Below are 20578 nucleotides of genomic sequence, written 5' to 3' on the forward strand. Positions count from 1 at the left end.
ATCAGAGAGATCCCTAGTTATTTCTGACTTCAGAGATGTCACATGAGCGAGACAGAAGGGGATGTGGTCACTGGAAAGCCTCCTCCTCTTCACTACCCCTACCCCACCGAAACAAACATTTAAGAGCTGCCCTGTGCCCTATGAACGGCTGTTTGTTCAATGACTGGTCCTCATAAAGTGTGTCCCACGGTGTATTCCTCACCAGCTGCCACAGCAGCCTCTCTGGTGACCAAACTCATTCCCACCCCTTCTTGGCCATGGGAGAAATCATCCTTCTGGAAACAGGGCTCTTCTCTGGGGACCATAACCCTGGGGGACCGGCCCTCCTGGCCTTGGAAAGGGCCCGCACCTCGAGGGTAGGGAAAGGGCAGGAAGGACGGCGACGAGCAGGAAAAGCCTTAAAGCGGCTTCCCATGGGGTGGCGAGGCAAGTCTAAGCTCGGCCGTCTCACCCAGTAGGCCTTGGTGAATCCCCAGTGGTCCTGAAGGTGCTGCTCACGGCCTGGTCCCGGACCAGCGGCAAGCAATTTCACCTGGGAACCTGTTAGAAATGCAAATGACCTTGGCCCCACCCAGCCTTCCACCGCCCCGCGCCGCGGAGATGGGACCCGGCCCTGCGCTTTAACAAGCCGTCCAGGTGCGCCGAGGCAGGAAGAGGAGGAAGGAATGGCAGAGCGGAATGGGGAAAGAAGGGCCTCTCCTTTAAGACTGAGTCGACGTCCCCGTGCTGCTCCTTCGCGAGCCCCCTAACAGGCTGCAGTGGGCGGCGGCGCTCAGGTGGGGCTGGGAGGAGGCCGGAGTGCGGGAGGCGGTGGCGGGCGGGCGAGAGGGCCCGGCCCAGGGGAGGGACAGCCGGGACCACGACGGCACCGACGGGGCTCCCAGAGCACCCGAAGGGCCCGCCGGGGCGGCTCCCATCCCCTCTCCAGCCCGGGCGACCTAAGCGTCGAGCGCCCCGCTCCGCTGGCCCCGGGACTGCGCCGCTGTACCCGCCGGAGGCTTGGACTCGGGGCGGCGGGGCGGGATGCGGGTGGCCGCGCCGGGCGGGCGGGCGCGGCGGGCCCGGCGGGCCCGGCCTCGGCTCACTGCGGGCGCCCGTTCCGCACAGCCGCGGGGACCCCGGCTCCCGCGCCCCGCGGCATGAACCTCAGCAGCACGAGCAGCGCGGCCGAGAAGGCGCCCAGGGCCACGCTCTGGGGTGAGTGCGGGCCCGGCGGCTCCCGAGACCGGGGGCGGGGGGGGAGCCCCTCGGGGAGCCCCTCCCCTGAGCCGGCCCGGCCCCCTCGCTCCTCTCCCTTCGCAGGCTGTGAGCTAAACCAAGAGAAACGGACTTGGACGGTCAAAGCCCAGAAGGAGGGGAAGCAGGACTGTAAGCTGTTGCTCAGTACGGTGGGTGCCTCCCCGCCGGAAGGGTGGTCGGATGCAGCCGGGAGGGACTTGGACAGCTGCGGAGGGCCAGGGGCCACTCTCTGGTCCCAGAAGGTGGAACAGGGTTTCCCTCCGCTGCCCTCCGGTGACGAGGTGGCCTGTCTCCAACCGCTCTCAGATTTGCTTGGGGGACAAAGCCAAAGAAGAGATGAACCTCGTGGAAATCCTGCCCCCAGCCAGCCAAGAAGACAAGAAGACCAAGCCCATCACCATTGCCTCGCTTCAGGCGTCTGTGCTACCCATGGTGAGCCTTTCCCTGCAGGCTTAGGGAGACTGCCTGCCCTGGGGCGCTAGGAGGCCTTACTCAGGCCTCACCCCCTGGGTGGGGATGGACAGACACCAAGGGGGGGGATACAGTCGTTCTGCAGTAGGGCAGTCCTGCCTGAGAAGCCGTATAGCCCATGACTGAGAGCCCTGGATTTCGGAGGCAGAGAGCCCTATTTCCATCCCAGCCCATCCTTTACGAGCTGTGTGACCTTGGGCAAGTTAACCGCTTTTCAAAATCACGTTTTTAAACCTTTTGATGCTGGTGACAGGACACCGTTGATGACTTCCATACTGATTGTGTATCCAGAAATTTTTTCTAATTATCTTGAGTTCTTTATGCAAATCGTCGTTGTTAATGGCAGTTTTTGTGTCTTTTTTAATCCAACTACACGGTCTCGGACCTCCAGTATAATATTAAGTAAGATTATAACGGTAAATGTCCTTGTTTCATTCTTGATATATATGTATATTTTTATAGATTTATTTATTTGAGAGAGAGAGAGCAAATGTGCATCAGCTTGGTGGAGAGGGAGATAGTCTTAAGCAGATTCCATGCTGAGCGCAGAGCTGGATCTCCTGACCCTGAGATCTTGACCTGAGCTGAAACCAAGAGTCGGCCGCTTCCCTGACTGAGCCACCCAGGAGTCACTATATGTATATTTTTAAAGAAATGCTTCTAATGTTTCTCCATTAAGCATGACATGTTTGGTAGACACCCTTTTTCAGGTCAAGGAAGTCCCCATCTAGTCCTGCTCTCCTTTTTAAAACTGGGATTTCTTCATTTAATCATAAATGGTTAGCAAATACTTTCTATTCAGATAATCATAGGTTCTTTCTTTAACCTGTTAATGTGGTAAGTTATATTAATAGAATACTATTCCATCAACTTTGCATTCCTAAAATAAACATTATTTGATCATACTATAAATTTCTAGATTTGCTTCGCTAATATATTAAAACTTTTTTTAAAAAACTTATATACTCATAAGTGAGGTTGACCCATAAACTCCTTATCTTATTTGGATGTCAAGGCATACTGGCCTCATGAACAGGGGGATGGAGTGTTCTCTCCTTCTATGTGGTGGAACAGTGAAGGTAAGACCAATATCATCTGTCCCTGAAGACCTGGGAGGCCCATCTGTAAAACTGTCCTTAAACTTTTTTTTCCCTCTATCTATGAGATCTCCCTAGATCTCATTCATTGGCCAGGGTTTTAAAGACCATTTATACAAATGAAGACTCATATTTATTTCTGTAAACCCACTCTCTCTTTCTCTCTTGCTCCAGATCTTCTGTCCAGCTCAATGTATTTGATACCTAAGAGATAACCCATACTTGACAAATCCAAATCCAAACTCTTGATTTTTATCAATAATCTCTTCCCCCACCCCCAAACCTGATCCTCTCCCAGGACATAATTACTCTTCCAGTTAATCAAGACAAAAACCTCCTTCTCAAACACCGCGTATCACCAGCAAATCCTGTTGGCTCTACCTTCAAACATACACCAACCAGTCTGACCACCTCTCAGCACCTCCCTACTAAACCCTGGTCCAGGTGACCATTACCTCTTGTTCAATTTTATTGCAGGGACTGCTACCTGGTCTACCTACCCTTTACCCTTGGTTCCTTATAGTCTATTCCAGGGTTCAACATACTGCAGAATTAAACCCAGCCCACTGCCTGTTTTTGTAAATAAAGTATTATTGAAACACAGCCACACGCCTTCATTTATGTATTATTCATGCCTATTTTCACTTGGTAACAGCAGAACTGAGTAGTCTCCGCAGAGACCATATGGTTCACAAGCCTAAAATATTTACCGAATATCTCCAGAAAACTTTTCCCCAACTCCTGATCTATTCTATGCACAGCTGCCAGAAGGATCCTTTTAATTTTTTTTTTAATATTTATTTAAGTAATCTCTACATCCAATGTGGGACTCAAACTAACAACCCCGAGATCAAGAGTTGCATGCTCTTCTGACTGAGCCAGCCAGGCACCCCCAGAAGGATCCTTTTAAACAAAAGTCAGACCACATTGCTTCTCTACTAGAACACCTAGGTCAGTGGCTTTCCATTTCACTTCGAATGAAATCCAGGATCCTTTATGTTCTGGCCTGCAGAAACCTCTCTTAATCTCAACCTTTGCTACTCTCCCCTCCCTAACCCTGCTCAAACCACACTGGCTTTCTTGACTGTACCTTGAAAATTCCAAACATACCCCTTTCTAGGAGTCTTGCATTTAATGTTTCTGTGAGAAGGACACACTTGCCCCCAACTTCAAGTCAACCTTTGCTCATATGTCCTCTCACTGAAGAAGTTTTCCCTGACCACAAACAGCACCCCCTCTTCCTACCCTTCAATAATCACTTTTTCCCCCATGGGACCCATCACTGGCTCAGTCTTCATTTGTGCTTTGTCTTTCTCCCCAGCCAGGATCTAAGCCTCAAGAGAGCAAGGACTCTGCCTGTTTCGTTTACTGCCTTCACCATAATGCCTATAGAATAGTGCCAGGCATATTGTGGAAACTCGGCATATAGTGAATGAGTGAGTAAGGAAGTGAACAAACTAGGTGGGACTGGTTTGATTTTAAACTATTGTCATTTATTTAGTAGTTTTAGGTCTCAGTGTTTCCATTTCTTTGAGTCGTTTTTTTATATCTGCTTTATTGAGATATAGTTTATATGCAATAAGATTCACAGTGTTGGAGCGCCTGGGTGGTACAGTCCTTAAGCGTCTGCCTTCGGCTCGGGTCATGATCCCAGAGTCCTGGGATCGAGCCCCGCATCGGGCTCCCTGCTCCGCGGGAAGCCTGCTTCTCCCTCTCCCACTCCCCCTGCTTGTGTTCCCTCTCTCGCTGTCTCTCTGTCAAATAAATAAATAAAAATCTTTAAAATATATATATATATAAAATATATAAACATTTATATATAAAATATATTTATATATTTATGTATAGATATAAATATTTAAAATATATATTTATAAATTTATGTATTATTTATCTATTATTATATAAATAAAGTCTTTAAAATATATTTATTTATTTATTTCAAGTATTTTCTCCTAGTACAAGGCTTGCTTTTTCATAATAGTTTTTCTGAAGAGCACAAGTTTTTAATTTTTACAAAGTCCAATTTGACTTTTTTTTCTCTTTTTTTTTTTTTTTAAATATTTTATTTATCTGTTTGAGAGAGAGAGAGAGAGCATGAGCAGCGGGGAGGGGCAGACGGAGAGGCAGTCTCCCCACTGAGCAGGGAACCTGATGCTGGGCTCAATCCCAGGACCCTGAGATCATGACCTGAGCCGAAGGCAGCTGCTTAACCAACTGAGCCACCCAGGCGCCCCTGACATTTTTTTCTCTTATGGTTCATTTTTTTAGTGTCCTGAGAAATCATTGCCTAAACTGAGGTCACAAATGTTCTCTTCTAAGTTTACTTCTTGAAGTGCTATTGTTTTAGCTCTTACATTTAAGTCGATGATCCATTTCAAGATAATTTTTTTGCATGGTATAAAGTAAGGACAGTGAAACATTTTTTTCCAAGTTTCTATTCAGTGCTCTAGCTCCACATTTTTTTTTTTAAAAAACCATCCTTTCACTATATTTGTATTTGTTAGCATCTTTCCGTAAATCAATTGCCCATATATGTATGCAGATATTTCTGTATTGTTTCATTGATTTTTTACCTTTACTTTCATAACAGTGATTTGATTATTGTAGTTTTATAGTGAATCTTAAAATTAGTGTGATTCTTCCAACTTTGTTGGTCTTTTCCAAAAGTGTGTTGGCAAATTCTAGGTCCTGAGCATTTCCATAGGAATTTCAAAATAGGCTTTCTTTAAAAATCAGTATTTTGGGATTTTGATGGAGGTTGTATTGAGTCTATAGACTGCTTTGAGGGGAATTGGCATCTTAACAATTGTGAGTCATTAGTAATTGAACATATGTTTCTCTATTTGTTTAAGTCTTTCACTTTTCACTCTAACATATGTCTTTAACTTAACTTTAACTTTTCCTACTAATATTTTATAGTTTTCAGGGAACTGGTCATATACATGCTTTGTAAAATCTACCCCAACATACTGCATGATTTTGGGTGCTATTGAAAATGGTATTAATGTATTTATTGAAAGATAATTCATGTACCATAAGCTTTGCCTATTAAGGTAAAATCAGGTGGTTTTTGGTAAATGAAAGGTGATGTAACCATCACAGTCTAAGTTTAGAACATTCTCATCACCCCAAAAAGTAACTCCATACCTACTAGCAGTCACTCCCCATCCCCCAGACCTGCAGCACTAGGCAACTGTTAATCTATTTTCTGTCCCTCCAGATTGGCCTGTTCTGGGCAGTTTATATAAATCATAAAACGTGTGGTCTTTTGTGACTGCTTCTTTCACGTAGCATAATGTCTTTAAGGTTCATCGGTGTTATAGCATATAACAGTACTTTTTTTAATTGCCAAATGATATCCATTGTATGGACAATACCCCATTTCAGTTATCCACTCAGCAGTTTATTGTTTTATTTCTACTTATTACGAATGCTGTTGTGAACATTCATGTACAAATTTTTGTATGAGCACGTGTTTTCATTTCTCTCGAGCATATACCTGGGGTGTAATTGCCAGGTCATATGGCAGCTTGACGTATATAACATTTTGAGGAACTGCCAAATTGTTTCCTAAAGTAGTCACACCATTTTACAATCCCACCAACAGTGTGTGAGGATTCCCATTTTCCGACATCTTTCAATGCTTGTTACTGTCTGTGATTTTGATTACTCATTTTATTGGGTGGGAACTGGCAGTTCAGTGTGGTTCTTTTTTTTAAGGTTTTATTTATTTATTTATTTATTTATTTATTTATTTATTTATTTATTTATTTAATTTGAGAGAGAGAGCAGGGGAAGGAGCAGAGGGAGAGGGACAAGCAGACTCCACACTGAGCATGGAGCCCAACATGGGGCTTGATCCCAGGACCCCAAAATCATAACCTGAGCTGAAATTAAGAGTCGAAGGATGCTTGACCTACTGAGCCACCCAGGTGCCCCCAATGTGGTTTTGATTTGCTTTACCTAATGACTTATGATGTTGAGCCTCTCTTCGTGTTTTTATTGGTCATTTGTATATATTTTTTGGAGCATTGTCTATTCAGGTGTTTATTCATTTTTTAAAATTGCACTTGAGTTTGATATTTTAATATTTGTCTCCTTTAAATCGTATGAGTTTTTATATACTCTGCATACAAGCCCCTTATCAGATGACTTGCAAATATTTTCTCCCATTTTCTGAGTTGTCTTCTCACTTTCTTGATGCTATCATTTGCAGCACAAAAGTTTTTACTTTTGATGTAGTCCAGTTTATGTTTTATCTTGTTGCTTATCCTTCTAGTGTTGAATCTAAGAAACTGTCACCTAATCCAAGGTCATGAAAATTTGCTCCAATGTTTTCTTCTAGGAGGTTTATAGTTTTAGTTCTTATAGTTAAGTCTCTGATCCATTTTGAGTTCTTTTTTTTTTTTAAGGATTTTATTTATTTATTTGAGAGAGAGAGAATGAGAGACAGAGAGCACGAGAGGGAAGAGAGTCAGAGGGAGAAGCAGACTCCCCGCCGAGCAGGGAGCCCGATGTGGGACTCGATCCCGGGACTCCAGGATCATGACCTGAGCCGAAGGCAGTCGCTTAACCAGCTGAGCCACCCAGGCGCCCGAGTTCATTTTTGTATACAGTATAAAGTATGCAAATGGTGAGGCACCTGGGGGGCTCAGTCAGTTAAGTGTCCACTCCTGGTTTCAGCTCAGGTCATGATCTCACATTCATGGGATCAAGCCTGCATCCGGCTCTAGGCTCAGTGTGGAGTCTGCTTCATATTCTCAGATCCTCCCCCTCTGCCCCTCCGTGCTCGAACTTGCTCCTGCGTGCACTCTTGTGCTCTCTCTCAAATAAATAAATAAAATCTTTAAAAAAATGTTTTAAAAAATAAAACAAAATAAAATCTCTAAAAAGAGAAAAAGAAAGAGGGGCCCCTGGGTGACTCAGTTCAGCATCTGCTTTCCACTCAGGTCATGATCTCGGGGTCCCAGGATCGAGCCCTATGAGGGCTTCCGGCTCCACGGGGAGTCTCCTTCTCCTTCTCCCTCTCCCTTTGCCTGCCACACCCCCTGCTTGTGCCCGCCCACCCTCTCGCTAGCTCTCACTGTCAAATAAATAAAATCTTAACAAAAAAAAAAAAAAAAGAAAGCAAAAGTATGCAAATGGTATTTTTAAATGTCATTTTATTGCTGTTCAGTAGTAGTATAGTTATGTAATTGTTTTTGTATTATCTGACCTTGCTAAACTTGCATATAAGTCCTAGCACCTTTTTGTTGATTCCTTAGAATTTGTTATGGATTTATTCATGTTATCTATGAATAAAGTAGTTTAACTTCCTTCATTTCTTTTTCTTGCCGGCCTTCACTGATGAGGACCTCAAATATAATGCCGAATAAAAGTAGTAACAGCAGGTCTGTCCTTGCTTTTTTCCAGTCTTCTACCGTTAAGACAGATGAAGGACTTTTGTAGATGTCCAAATGAGGGTGAAGATGTTCCCTTCTAATTTCCTGAGATATTTTGTCATGAATGGTTGTTGAGTTTTGTCCAAGAATTCTTTTCTGCATCTATTGAGGTTATTTTTTCCTTTATCCGTTACGTGGCAAATTACATTTATTGATTTTTCAAATTTTATTTCTTTTAATGTTTTTAAATTTTAGTGTATGCTCCATGCCTAACATGAGGCTCGAACTCACACCCCCGAGATCAAGAGTGGCATGAGCCAGCAATACATAAAAGGACAAGACATCATAATCGAATGGGACTTATCCCAAGAATGTACAGTTTTATATATTGCTGAATTCCATTTGCTAATATTTTATTAAGGATATTCATGTTGGGGTGCCTAGCTGGCTCATGCCACTCTTGATCTCAGGGTTGTGATTTTGAGCCCCATGTTGGGTATAGAGATTGCTTAAAATCTTTAAAAAAAAAAAAAGATATTTGTGTCTATATTTATGAGCAACATTGGACTGCTGTTTTCTTGTCATTTCTTGTTTCTGTCTGGTTTTAGTATTAGGGCAATGCTGGCCTCGTAAAATGAATAGGAAGATACTCTTTTCTGTTTTCTGAAACAGTTCATGTAACTTTGGTATTTTTTTCTTAAATGTTTTGGTAGAACTCAAGTGTGAAGCAATCTGGTTAACCACAACTTAAATTTCTTTAATAGATTTAGGACAATTTGGGTTGTTTTTCTTAAGAGAGCTTTATGTCTTTCAAGGAATTTTTCCATTTTGTTCAAGTTGTCAAATTCATTGGCATGGAGTTGTCCATAATATTCCCTTCCTTTTCTGTAAACTCTGTAGTAAACTCTATTCTTTTGTTCCTGATAACGGTAATTTGTGTCTTCTCTCCCATTTCCTTGTACAGTCTGGTTACAGGTTTAATATTTTTATCCATCTTTTCAGGAACCCGCTTTTGGTCTCAACTTTTCTCTATTGTTTACCCACTTTTGTGTTTTATTGATCTCAGTTCTTTATTTCCTTTCTTCTATTTGGATTTTAATTTGCTCTTTTTCTAGTTTTTTAAAGCAGAATCTTACTTTTTTTTTTTTAGACCTTTGGTCTTTTTCTGATACAAACATTTCATGCTATGATTTTCTTCTAAGCACCTTTCTGACTTCATCCCACAAATGTTGATAAGTACAGTTTTCATCTTCATTCCATTTAAATTATTTTATAGTTTTCTTTAGCCCCTGGGGTATTTAGAAATATGTTGTTTTTCTAAGATTCTCGCATTGATTTCTAAATCTGTCTCATTGTGGTCTGAGAAAATACTCTATATAATTTCAGTCCTGTGTTCTGACTTTTGTGACCCATAATATGGTCTAGTTTGGTGAATATTTCCTTAATGCTCAAAGAATGTGTGTTCTATGGTTGGATGTATTGTTTTATTACTGTCAATTATATCAAGTTGGTTGGTAATTTTGTTGGAGTCTTCTGTATCCTTATTCATTTTCTGCTACTTGATCTGTTACTGAGAAAGGACTGTTGAAGACTTCAACAATAATTATGCTTTTGCCTATTTCTCCTATCAATTATCAGTTTTTACTTCATGTATTTTGAAGTTATTTTATTAGGCACATATACTTCTAGGATTACTATATCTTCTTGGTTAATTGATCCCTTTATTATGAAATGTCCCTCTTTATCTGGGGTAAATATTCTGAAGTCTACTTGGTCTGATTAATTTAGAACATCTAGCTCCCTTTTGATTAGTGTTTATGTGCTATATTTTTCCTATTTTTTTTATTTTGTCATTTTACTTTTAACTTCTATATCTCTCTATAAAGTAGGTTCCCTTTAGATACCGTATAATTGAGTCTTCCTTATTTAGCCAATCTGGTCATCCCTGCCTTTTAATTAGAGTATTTGGATTGTTAATATTTAAAATAATTATCAACAAGGTTGGATTTTAACCTATTGTCTTGCTATTGGCTTTCCTATTTGTCCTATCTGTGTTCCTTTCTTTTTTTTCTGGCTGCCTTTTGGGTTAGCTAAGTGGTCTTTATGATTACATTTTCATCTCCACTATTGGTTTCTTAGATATACCTCATCTCTATTATTTTTTTAGTGGTTGCTCTAGAATTTATAGATGCATCTTTATTTTTTTTTTAAGATTTTATTTATTTATTTAATTGACAGAGAGAGAGAGACAGGGAACACAAGCAGGGGGAGTGGGAGAGAGAGAAGCAGGCTTCCCGCGGAGCAGGGAGCCTGATGTGGGGCTCGATCCCAGGACTCTGGGATCATGACCTGAGCCGAAGGCAGTCACTTAACCAACTGAGCCACCCAGGTGCCCCTATAGATGCATCTTTAAATTACAAGAGTCTATATTCAAATAATATTATACCACTTCATGAATGATATGAGAATCTTGCTACAGTATACTTCATTTCCCATTTCCCATCCTTTGTACTATTCTTGTAATAACTTTTATTTCCACATATGCTATAAATCCCACACTACATTGTTAATACTTTATTCACTACCCTGAGATCAAGACCTGAGCTGAGATCAAGAGTCAGATGCTTAACCGACTGAGCCACCCAGGCATCCCTTAAGTTTTTATTATTTTAGTAACCTCTACACCCAACATGGGGCTTGAACTCACAACCCCAAGATCAAAAGTTGTACACTCTTCCGACTGAACCAGCCAGGCACCCTAGACAATCTGTATTTTAAAGAGATTAGAAATTAGAATAAAACGTTATGTTTACCATTTCTGGTACTCTTCATTCCTTTGTGTAGAACTCTAGGTTGACTTTTTTGCCTTCAACACTTAATAACATTGCTCCATTGACCTTCTAGCTTGCATAATTTGGAGAAATCTAGTATCCTTGTCTTCAATCCTCTTTATGCAATGTCTTTTTTTTCCCTCTGGCTGCATTATGATTTTATCCTTATCACTGGATTTGAATAATTTATAAAATGCCTTGAGGTTCATTGAACTTCTTAAATCTGTGGTTTCATCGTTTTCATCAAATTTAGAAATTTTGGGGCGCCTGGGTGGCTGAGTCGTTAAGTGTCTGCCTTCGGCTCAGGTCGTGATCCCAGGGTCCTGGGATCAAGCCCCGCATTGGCTCCCTGCTCAGCGGGGAGCCTGCTTCTCCCACTCCCCCTGCTTGTGTTCCCTCTCTCGCTGTGTCTCTCTCTGTCAAATAAATAAATAAAATCTTAAAAAAAAAAAAATTTAGAAATTTTTTGGCCATTATTCTGCAAATATTTTTTTCTGCTCCCCACTTCTCTCTTGGGGAGTCCAATTACAAGTTTATTAATTGTGTTCAAACCTACCTATTTTGTCTCCCTGATCTATCAATTACCAAAATGATTTGTGTTAAAATTACCAATTATGATTGTGGATTTTCAGTGGATTCCTCTTATAATTTTATTATTTGCTTTATATATGTTTATTTTTCAATTAAAATTTTTAGATAATTGTAGATTTACATATAGCTGTAAGAAATAATACAGAGAGATCCCTATATATTTGCCCAGTTTTCCCCAAGTAACATTTTGCAAAACTGTAATATAACATTGAAATGAGGATATTGACATTGATACAATCGAGCCATCTTGTTCAATACAACTTCATCACCTAAGTTCATATATTTAGCACCAATGGGGCAGGGAGACAACAGGGATCCTTCAAAATACCCTTTTATAACCACACCCACCTCCCTTCTGCCTCCTGTTCTATCCCTAACCTCTGGCAACCACCAACCTATTCTCCATTTCTAAAATTTTGTTCTAGAAATAGTATCATACATATGTAACTTTTTTGGAACAGGTTTTTTTTTTTTCCCCTCAGCATAATCTCCTGGAGTTTCATCCAAAATGTTCTGTGTATTCTTTTTATTGCTGAGCAGTATTCCATGGTCTCACTGTACCACAGTTCAACCACTCAGCTGTGGAAACACTGAGCTGATTCCACTTTGGGGCTGCTATGAACATTTGTGTAAAAAATTTTATGTAAGTATAACTTTTCCTTTCTCTGGGATAAATTCCCAAGAGTACAATTGCTGGGTCATATGGTGGTTTCCTGCTTACTTTATTAAAAGGCCAAAGTGTTTTCTTTTTCTTTTTTTTTTTTTTTTTAAAGATTTTATTTATTTATTCATGAGAGATAGAGAGAGAGAGAGAGGCAGAGGGAGAAGCAGGCTCCCCGCGGAGCAGGGAGCCCGATGCGGGACTCGATCCCAGGACCCTGGGATCATGACCTGAGCTGAAGGCAGACGCTTAACCGACTGAGCCACCCAGGCGTCCCGCCAAAGTGTTTTCTAAAGTGCCTGTGCCGTTTACATTTTTACCAGTAATGCATGGGTGATGCCTTCTTCTGCATCCTCACCAACATTTAATGTTGTCACTATTTCTGTTTTTAGCCATTCTAAAATGTGTGTCTCGATATCTCCTAGTGCTTTTAAGTTGCATTTCCCTAATGGCGAATGACGCTAAACGTCTTGTCATGTGTCTGTTTGCCATCTGTGTATTCAGTAAAATGTCTGTTCGTTTCTTTTGCCCATTTTTAACTTGGATTGTTTTGTTACTGTTGGGTTTTGCTAATTCTCTATAGATTCTAGACACTAGTCCTTTGTCAAGCCTATGGTTTGCAAATATTTCCTCCCCAGTCTGTGAGTTGTTTTTTTATCCCTTTCCAATGAACTTTTTTGGAATAAAAATGTTTAATTTTGATGAGGCCCATCTTACCAGTTTTCCTTTTATGACTTTTGCTGTTAAGTCTAAGAACTCTTTGCCTGCTCCAAGGTCACAAAGACTTTCTGGTTTTTTGTCCAAAAGTCTTATAGTTTCACGTTTTGCATTTAAGTCCACAATCTGTGTAGAGGTAACTGTGGTAGAAGTTGTGGGGTTTAGGTCAAGCTTCATCTCTTTGCCTCTGGACGTGCAGTTGCTCCAGCACATTCATTGAACAAGCTGTCCTCCTCCCTTTAACCAATCGTGTACCTTCGTCAATAATCAGTCGCACATGTCTGTGTGGGTCTATTTCTAGGTCTTCTGTTTTATTGATCTTTGTGTCTCTCCTTCCAATACCACACAGTCTTGATACTGTAGCTATAGTCTATGCATGTTTAGACTACGTTGTTGGTGCATATGATTTACAGAATTATCTTCCTGGTAAACCAACATAAGTTTTTCATCCCTAAAAATGCTTATTGAATTCAAGCTTACATCATCTGCTATTAATTTGTTTTCCAGTTTTCTCTTAATATCCATTTTCCTTTATTCTTTAGTAATGGAATTCATGACTTTTAGCTGGCCACAGGCTACTGAGAATAAGGCCAGGCCATGAAGTTCTGGCCAATGGAATGTAAGCAGAAGTGGTAAAGTGTCCTTAAAGAGAGATCATGTGACCATTTTTAGCCCTTCCTCCATCCTGCTGGCTGCAATATGGATGTGATGGCTAGAATGTGAGCAGCCATCCTGGACCGGAAGGTGGAAGCCATATATTAAAGATGGCGGAGTAACACAATAGGAAGAGCCTGCATCCCTGATGATTGAAGAGCAGTATACCCACAGCTGACTGCTTATATCCAGATTGAGTTTATGTGACAAAGAAACAAGCTTCTATGTTGTATAAGCCACTGGCATTGAGTTTTCTGCTGCTTGTTAGCAAACCTAATCCTAACAAATACAACTAGCTTCATTTTTGTTTTAAATAGTTATGTTTGCAGTAACAGAGACCCAACTACAGGGACTCAAACACATTCAAGATTCATTTCTGTCTTGGATAGAAGACATCCAGAGATAGGCAGTACAAGGCTGGTAAGATGGCTCGATGGTCACCAAAGACCCGGGCTTCTCTTCTCTTTCTTCTCTCCTTGGTTCAAAACTTCCATCCTCAAGATCATCTTATAGTCCAAGAAGACTGCTGCAGCTCCACCTCTCACTTCTGCATTTAGGGTAATAGGCGAGAAGAAACAGGGGGAGACCAAAGGGGCTTTTCTCAGTTCTCTGTCTACCTCTTAAGGAGTCTTCACACAAGCACCACCCACCAAATTCTGCTTACAACTCATTGGTCCGGAAATTAGTAACATGATCACAGCCAACTACACAGGAAACTGAGGAATACAGTCTTTGGTGGGTACAGTATTTGAATAGTATCAGGACACTGCTATGATGGAAAAAGGGAAGAATGGATATTGCAGTAGCCTTGAGAAGCCTCTGCCACACCTGCTAGGTATGCTTCCATATCTTTTCTTCAACATTTCTATGTGCTTATGTTTTAGGCATGTATCTTACAAGCAGTAAATAGCTACATTTTATGTTCATCTATCTGGCCAATATAGTCTGTTTATATTTACTGTGATGCTAATATACTTGGATTTGTTTGTAATATGTACTTTGTGATTTTATATTCCTTGCTTTCGTGTTTTGTTTTTCTTTTTTCTCCTTTTTCTGTCTTTTATTAGATTAAGGTTTCTTTTCCCCTTTTCTATTGGGTTGGAAGCTGTTGAATCTCATTCTGATTTTTATTAGTTCTTAATTTTTTAACAATCATGCATGATTAGTCTAAAATTAATATTTTATTCCTCCCCCCAAACAATCAAGGAAGATTTTCTATTTACCCTCTTCTTTTTTTTTTTTTTTTAGATTTTTTTATTTATTTATTGAGAGAGAGAGAGAATGATAGAGAGCATGAGAGGGGGGAGGGTCAGAGGGAGAAGCAGACTCCCTGCCGAGCAGGGAGCCCGATGCCGGACTCTATCCTGGGACTCCGGGATCATGACCTGAGCCGAAGGCAGTCGCTTAACCAACCCAGCCACCCAGGCGCCCTATTTACCCTCTTCTTAACTTACCCGTTATCATGCGGTGTCTTAGCTTCAGCTTGTTTTAAACCCACTCAATACTAGTCAATACTAGTATGATTTTGTTTTACAGTAATGCTTGCTTGGATTTTTCTTTGTTGACCAAGTTGCTTGCTCACCACTGCTGCTTGTACCCACTTCTTCCTTTTCCATGTAATTGTCCTCTTTTTTAAAAAAATTTCTTTAAATTCAATTTAGTTCACATATAGCGTAGCCTTAGTTTCAGGAGTAGAATTTAGTGATTCATCAGTTGCATATAACAAGTGCTCATCACATCACGTGCCCTCCTTAAGGCCCATCACCCAGTTACTGCATGCCCCCATGCCCGTTCCCTCCAGCAATCCTCGGTTTCCTGGAGTTAAGAGTCTCTTACGGTTTGCCTCCTTCTCTGTTTTATCTCATTTTTCCTTCCCTTCCCCTTTGTTCATGTTTTGTTTCTCAAGTTCCACATATGCGTGAAATCATAAGGTATTTGTCTTCCTCTGATGGACTTACTTCACTTAGCATAACACCCTCTAGTTCCATCCACGTTGTTGCAAATGGCAAGATTTCATGCTTTTTGATGGCTGAGTAATATTCGTGTGTGTGTGTGTGTGTGTGTATACCACCTCTTCTTTTTGTTTTGTTTTTTTAATTTAAATTCAATTAATTAACTATATTATTTGTTTCAGGGGTACAGGTCTGTGATTCATCAGTCTTACACGACACCCAGTGCTCATTACAACACATACCCTCCCCATTGTCCATCACCCAGTTACCCCATCCCCCCACCCCTCTCCCCTCCAGCAACGCTCACTTTGTTTCCTAAGATTGTGGGTCTCTTATGGTTTGTCTCCCTCTCTATACCACCTCTTCTTTATCCATTCATCTGTCAATGGACATATGGGCTCCTTCCATATTTTGGCAATTGTGGACATTGCTGCTATAAACATTGGGGTGCATGTGCTCCTTCAGATCACTATGTTTGTATCCTTTGGATAAATACCTAGTAGTGCAATTGCTGGGTCGTAGGGTACCTCCATACTGTTTTTAAGGAATAGGAGGAAACTCCATGCTATTTTCCAGAGTGGCTGCACCAGTAATTGTCATCTTTTTGACACCTCATTGAGTAGGTCTGGGAGTAGTGAACTTACTTGGGCTTTGCCTGGAAATATCTTTATTTTACCCTCATTCCTTCATGATAGTTTGGCTGTGTATAATTCTACATAGAGAGGTAGTTTCCCTCAAAATTTTGAAGATGTCATTCTATTCTTCTGGTTTTTGACGTTGCTGTCAAAACCTTCAGTCTGTCTGGTTATTGTTCCTTTTTTGGAAATCTGTCTTTCCTCTTTGGTTTATTTTAAGATAACCTCTTTGTTTTTGCTAGCCACCATTTCACTATGGGATGTTCAGGTGTACATTTATTTTTATTTATCTGTTCAGAACTTAGGTTTCCTGGATGTGAGGATCTGTGTCCTTGATGGTTTCTAGAAGCTCTTGGTTATCACTTGGCGTATTGACTCCATTGCTCCCAGTCCCTTATTGTGATGAGATGCATGTTGGATCTGCTCATTCTGTCCTCCATACCTCTCAGCTTCTCTTTCATATTTTGTTCATCTGTCTCTCTGTGCTGAGTACCGGGCAGTTTCTTCACAGTATGATTCCAGTTTCTTGATCCTTGTTTTAGCTGGCTTATTCTGCTTTTTAACCCTTTGTTCAGTCTAGAAGCTGCATTTGGTTCTTTTTATTTCTCCTAATACCTGTTCTTACAGTTCCTACTTTTGTTTATTTGATTTTCATCAATCTAATTTCACAGTTGTTTAGATTGTTATTCTTTTATCTCAGGTTCTTGCTTGTGCTGGTCTGTGGTCATTTTGTTTCCTTCTGCTCACTCTAGCAGGATTGTGTCTTGTATGTTTTTTGTGATTTTTAGATGAGGAGCTGTCTTCAGGGTCTTGTTTTTTTCTCTGAAAGAATTCCATGTGAAAAAAATTGACAGTATCCCAAGAGAACAGTTTTGTGTTTGTGTCTGCCATTTGCCCAGGAATGTCACCAGTCTGGGATTTTATACAAGTTTCTGGACTTGGCAGTACTCACCAAGTGAATTCAAACTTTGTGTGGGTGAGAGGTACAGCCATGGGTTTTTGGGTTCTCACAGGAGACTTATTTATCCCCCTTGCATTTCCTTCCTTCAGTAGTGGGGGGAGGGGGAGTTCCTAGTAGGTGGGTTTGGAATTCTGCAGTCCCCTAGCCTCTCCCTGACCCTGGAGCTTTTTACTGAGGTGCAACCCTTAGAGGGTCCTAGCCTCCTTTCAGCGGGCTCCGTGACAGTGTTCCTCTTTTGAACCCAGGCCCTGTCTCCTGTCCCCTGTCCATGAGTGTGTGTTAAAACCTAAGGCCACGGGATGCCTGGGTGGCTCAGTTGGTTAAGCATCTGCCTTGGGCTCAGGTCATGATCCCAGGGTCCTGGGATCAAGTCCCGCATTGGGCTCCTTGTTCAGTGGGGACCCTGCTTCTCCCTCTGCCTGGCTTGCTCGCTCTCTCTCTCTCTCTCTCTCTGGCAAATAAATAAATAAGATCTTAAACTCAAGGCCAGAGCTGTTTTCAGGCACATCTCCCCCTCAGCTGCTTATGGCACCTGCGCTTGCCACGCTCTCCCTTCGTTTCTGGTGCATGGGACCTCTTCTGTCTTACTATTCAGCCATGCAATGAAAACATTGGAGTATATTGTATCCAGCATTTCTGGGTGTTGATGGCTGCAGAGTTTCAGTTTTCGCTTATCTCCTTCCTCTCTGAGCCCAAAACTCTAAATTAATCTCCCTACGCCTCAGTTCTCTCCTCTGTAAAGTCAAGGCACCTCCATCATGGGATTGTCATGAGGGGTTCGATGAATAAAGTCGGTAAAATGCTTAGCATAGGGCCTGGCACACGGTAGGCAGTCAATAAATGGGAGTATCATCATTGATACTCCAGAAAATTTGGAAAGTTTGGAGAAGTATAAGGAAAGGAAATATCTTACTGTCCACTGAAAATTATGGGTCACACTTAAGAGAAGTCTAACTTTATTCATATGTATATCCACACAGTACTGGTCCTGTACATACCACTTTGCGTCTGCTTTTCTCATTTGACTCATGTCTTATTCGAGTGGGCCGCCATAACAAAATACCATAGAGTGAGGGGCATTTATTTTGTCACAGTTCTGAACGTCTGAGACCAGGGTGCCAGCAAGGTCGGATATGGGGAGGGACCCTCTTCCTGGCTTGCAGATGGCCGCTTGCTCTCTCCGTCCTCACACGGCAGAGAGAGACAGAGGGAAGCCTCTGGCCTCCTTTACAAGGGCACTCATCCCATCATGAGGGCCCAGCTCTCATGACCTCATCTAATCCTAATTGCCTCTCAAAGGCCCCACCTCCAGAGAGCCTCACACTGGAGGTTAGGGCTTCACATAAGAATTTGGGGGATACAGTTCAGTCGGTGGCAATCACACTTCTCTACTGAACAGCTGCCCCTCAGCTTGGAAGCCTGTCTGGGATCTTTAACAAGAGCGGGGTTATCAGATTCACATTCTTCTCCGACAGAATCCACCTCAACAGGAAGGGGCTGATGACACAGTGAGGCCCAGAGAACCTGAAGTGTGTGTAGTTGGGGTTTGGGGAATCAATTCTGAGTGTTTCTGCCAGAGAGCAGCCCCCAGGCAGCCTCCAGGGGTGAGTGAGCCCATCTTCTCTGCTCCTGCCCCTGCATCCCTCCCCCTGCAGGTCGTCCTGATGGGACTGGAGCTTTCTCCTCCAGTCACTTTCCAGCTCCGGGCTGGCTCTGGACCTGTGTTCCTCAGTGGCCAGGAACTTTACGGTAAGTCGGAGCTTGGACCTGGGGAAGGTCTCAGAGTGCAGTGCCTAGCACAGGGCCAAAGGGGGAACCGGCACTCCAAAGCTGGAGGGATTCTTGAGTTATTAGCAAAAGTCCCCAAAGGCAACATGATTGCCAGCAGTCTGGACTGGAAGTCCTCCTTTACCTCCCTGCCTCTGTGGGCCTCAGTCCCCTTGCCTGTAACCCCAGGGTGGGGGTATACTTGGTTTCATCTCCAAAGAGCAGTTGGGAGGAATAAACGGGATATTCAGGAAAAAGCAGTTTGCGGGGTGCCTCATACTACACGCACGGAGAATGTCAGCTGCTGTGAGGCGCAACGCTGGAGGGGCAGTACGGACCCCAGCAAGCCGCTGTGCCGCCCACTCTCTGCCTAGCCGCCTCTGTGCGGTCGTCCCTCTTCCATCAGGGCACTGTCCTACCCCAAGACGCTGGCAGGCTCTACTTCCCTTAGGATGAGGTCTGCATTCCTTAGCTGCTCCCTTCGCTGGCACCCTCCGCCCACCCTCCCCTCCTCTGACTCCTTCCCAGCCAGAGCCACAGCGGGCCACTTCCCCTGCCCTCCCCCGCCACCCCGGCTCTCCGGCGTTCGGGACCCCTCACCCCACCCGAGCCTCCACTTTGTCAGAGAGGCCAGAAAGGGTCTAGAGGAGGTGGCAGGTGCTGGCTTCCCCAGGGCAGCTCTGACGGCAAGACTCATGGCGGGACGGGAGCCAGGCAGAGACCCAGAGCTCTGTGGCCCTGCCCCCTTCCACGCACCGCAGACACTGCAGACCTGTCCTGGGAGGAAGAGGAGGAGGAGGAGGAGGAGGAGGAGGAAGGTGACAGCAGTGAGGTTGACGACGACGACGACGTAGATGTGTCCCTAGAGGAGGAGACCCCTCTTAAACAAGTCAAGAGGCTGGCGTCCCAGAAGCAGACAAGCGTTGCCAAGGTGAGGGCAGGGACCCCCAGAGGCTCCTCAGAAGCCTGGGCCAGGCCTGCCGCGTGCTGGGTGCCTGAGTGTGCCAAAGCCTGGGCAGGGCCCTAACCCGCCCCATACCGCTTGTGTTTGGTTCCCAGAAAAAAAAGGTGGAAAAGGAAGAGGAGGCCGTGAGGTAACTCTTTCCCTCTATTAACTCGGCCGCGATCTTGTAGCGGGGGTATGTGGGGCTAGGAAGGGCCTGGCATGTGTGCACACGGGCAGGAGCCTACTGCCACAGCCTCTGGGGAAAGCATTAAGGTATTCTTACCTTTTGACCTAATTCCACTTACGGCAGTTCCTTCCAAAGGATCCCATCCAAAATATGGGTAAAATGATAGGCACTGAGATACGCATTATTCAAGTAATAGTAAAAAATGGAAGCATTCCAAATGTTGACCAGTGTAGTATTTGATTAAGCCATGTCACATTTTCCCAATGGAATGTGACCTATGAAGAATATAGCATCCTGGAAAATGTTTATTGAATTTTTAAAAAACAGGATATTAAGTCATTTTCATGTTATTTCACATGTTTTTAGAAGAAAACAAAGCAAAAAGCCCTGAAAGGAAACACACCAAAATGTTAACACTGGTGGGGAAATAAAGAAAATAAGTAATTTAATCTCTATTTGCTATATATTGTGCAACATAGTTAAAC

General features: G+C 42.9%; 1 protein-coding gene and 1 long non-coding RNA gene across 3 annotated transcripts in view; one reads left to right on the forward strand and one right to left on the reverse strand.

Annotated features, from left to right (window-relative positions):
- The window catches only part of LOC145718469 (uncharacterized), a 436241-nt gene that overhangs the window by 370063 nt on the left and 45600 nt on the right, over positions 1-20578 (reverse strand). The window lies entirely within an intron of this gene.
- NPM2 (nucleophosmin/nucleoplasmin 2) lies at positions 1128-20552 on the forward strand. Its single transcript, XM_081813055.1, has 6 exons — positions 1128-1197; positions 1303-1388; positions 1546-1671; positions 18849-18942; positions 19722-19891; positions 20020-20552. Exons 1-6 carry the CDS (start codon positions 1140-1142, stop codon positions 20056-20058), a joined length of 573 nt encoding a protein of 190 aa, XP_081669181.1. The 5' UTR covers positions 1128-1139; the 3' UTR covers positions 20059-20552.

Source organism: Leptonychotes weddellii, chromosome 2 (genome assembly GCF_054177405.1).
Source record: "Leptonychotes weddellii isolate Sample4059 chromosome 2, ASM5417740v2, whole genome shotgun sequence".
Classification (NCBI taxonomy): Eukaryota; Metazoa; Chordata; class Mammalia; order Carnivora; family Phocidae; genus Leptonychotes; species Leptonychotes weddellii.

Bases quoted from the DNA above. Each gene is read 5' to 3' on its own strand.
- NPM2 (XM_081813055.1), top strand. From the start codon at position 1,140: ATGAACCTCAGCAGCACGAGCAGCGCGGCCGAGAAGGCGCCCAGGGCC. The intron at 1,389-1,545 runs GTGGGTGCCTCC...AACCGCTCTCAG, and splicing joins GTAAGCTGTTGCTCAGTACG to ATTTGCTTGGGGGACAAAGC. The intron at 1,672-18,848 runs GTGAGCCTTTCC...CTCCCCCTGCAG, and splicing joins AGGCGTCTGTGCTACCCATG to GTCGTCCTGATGGGACTGGA.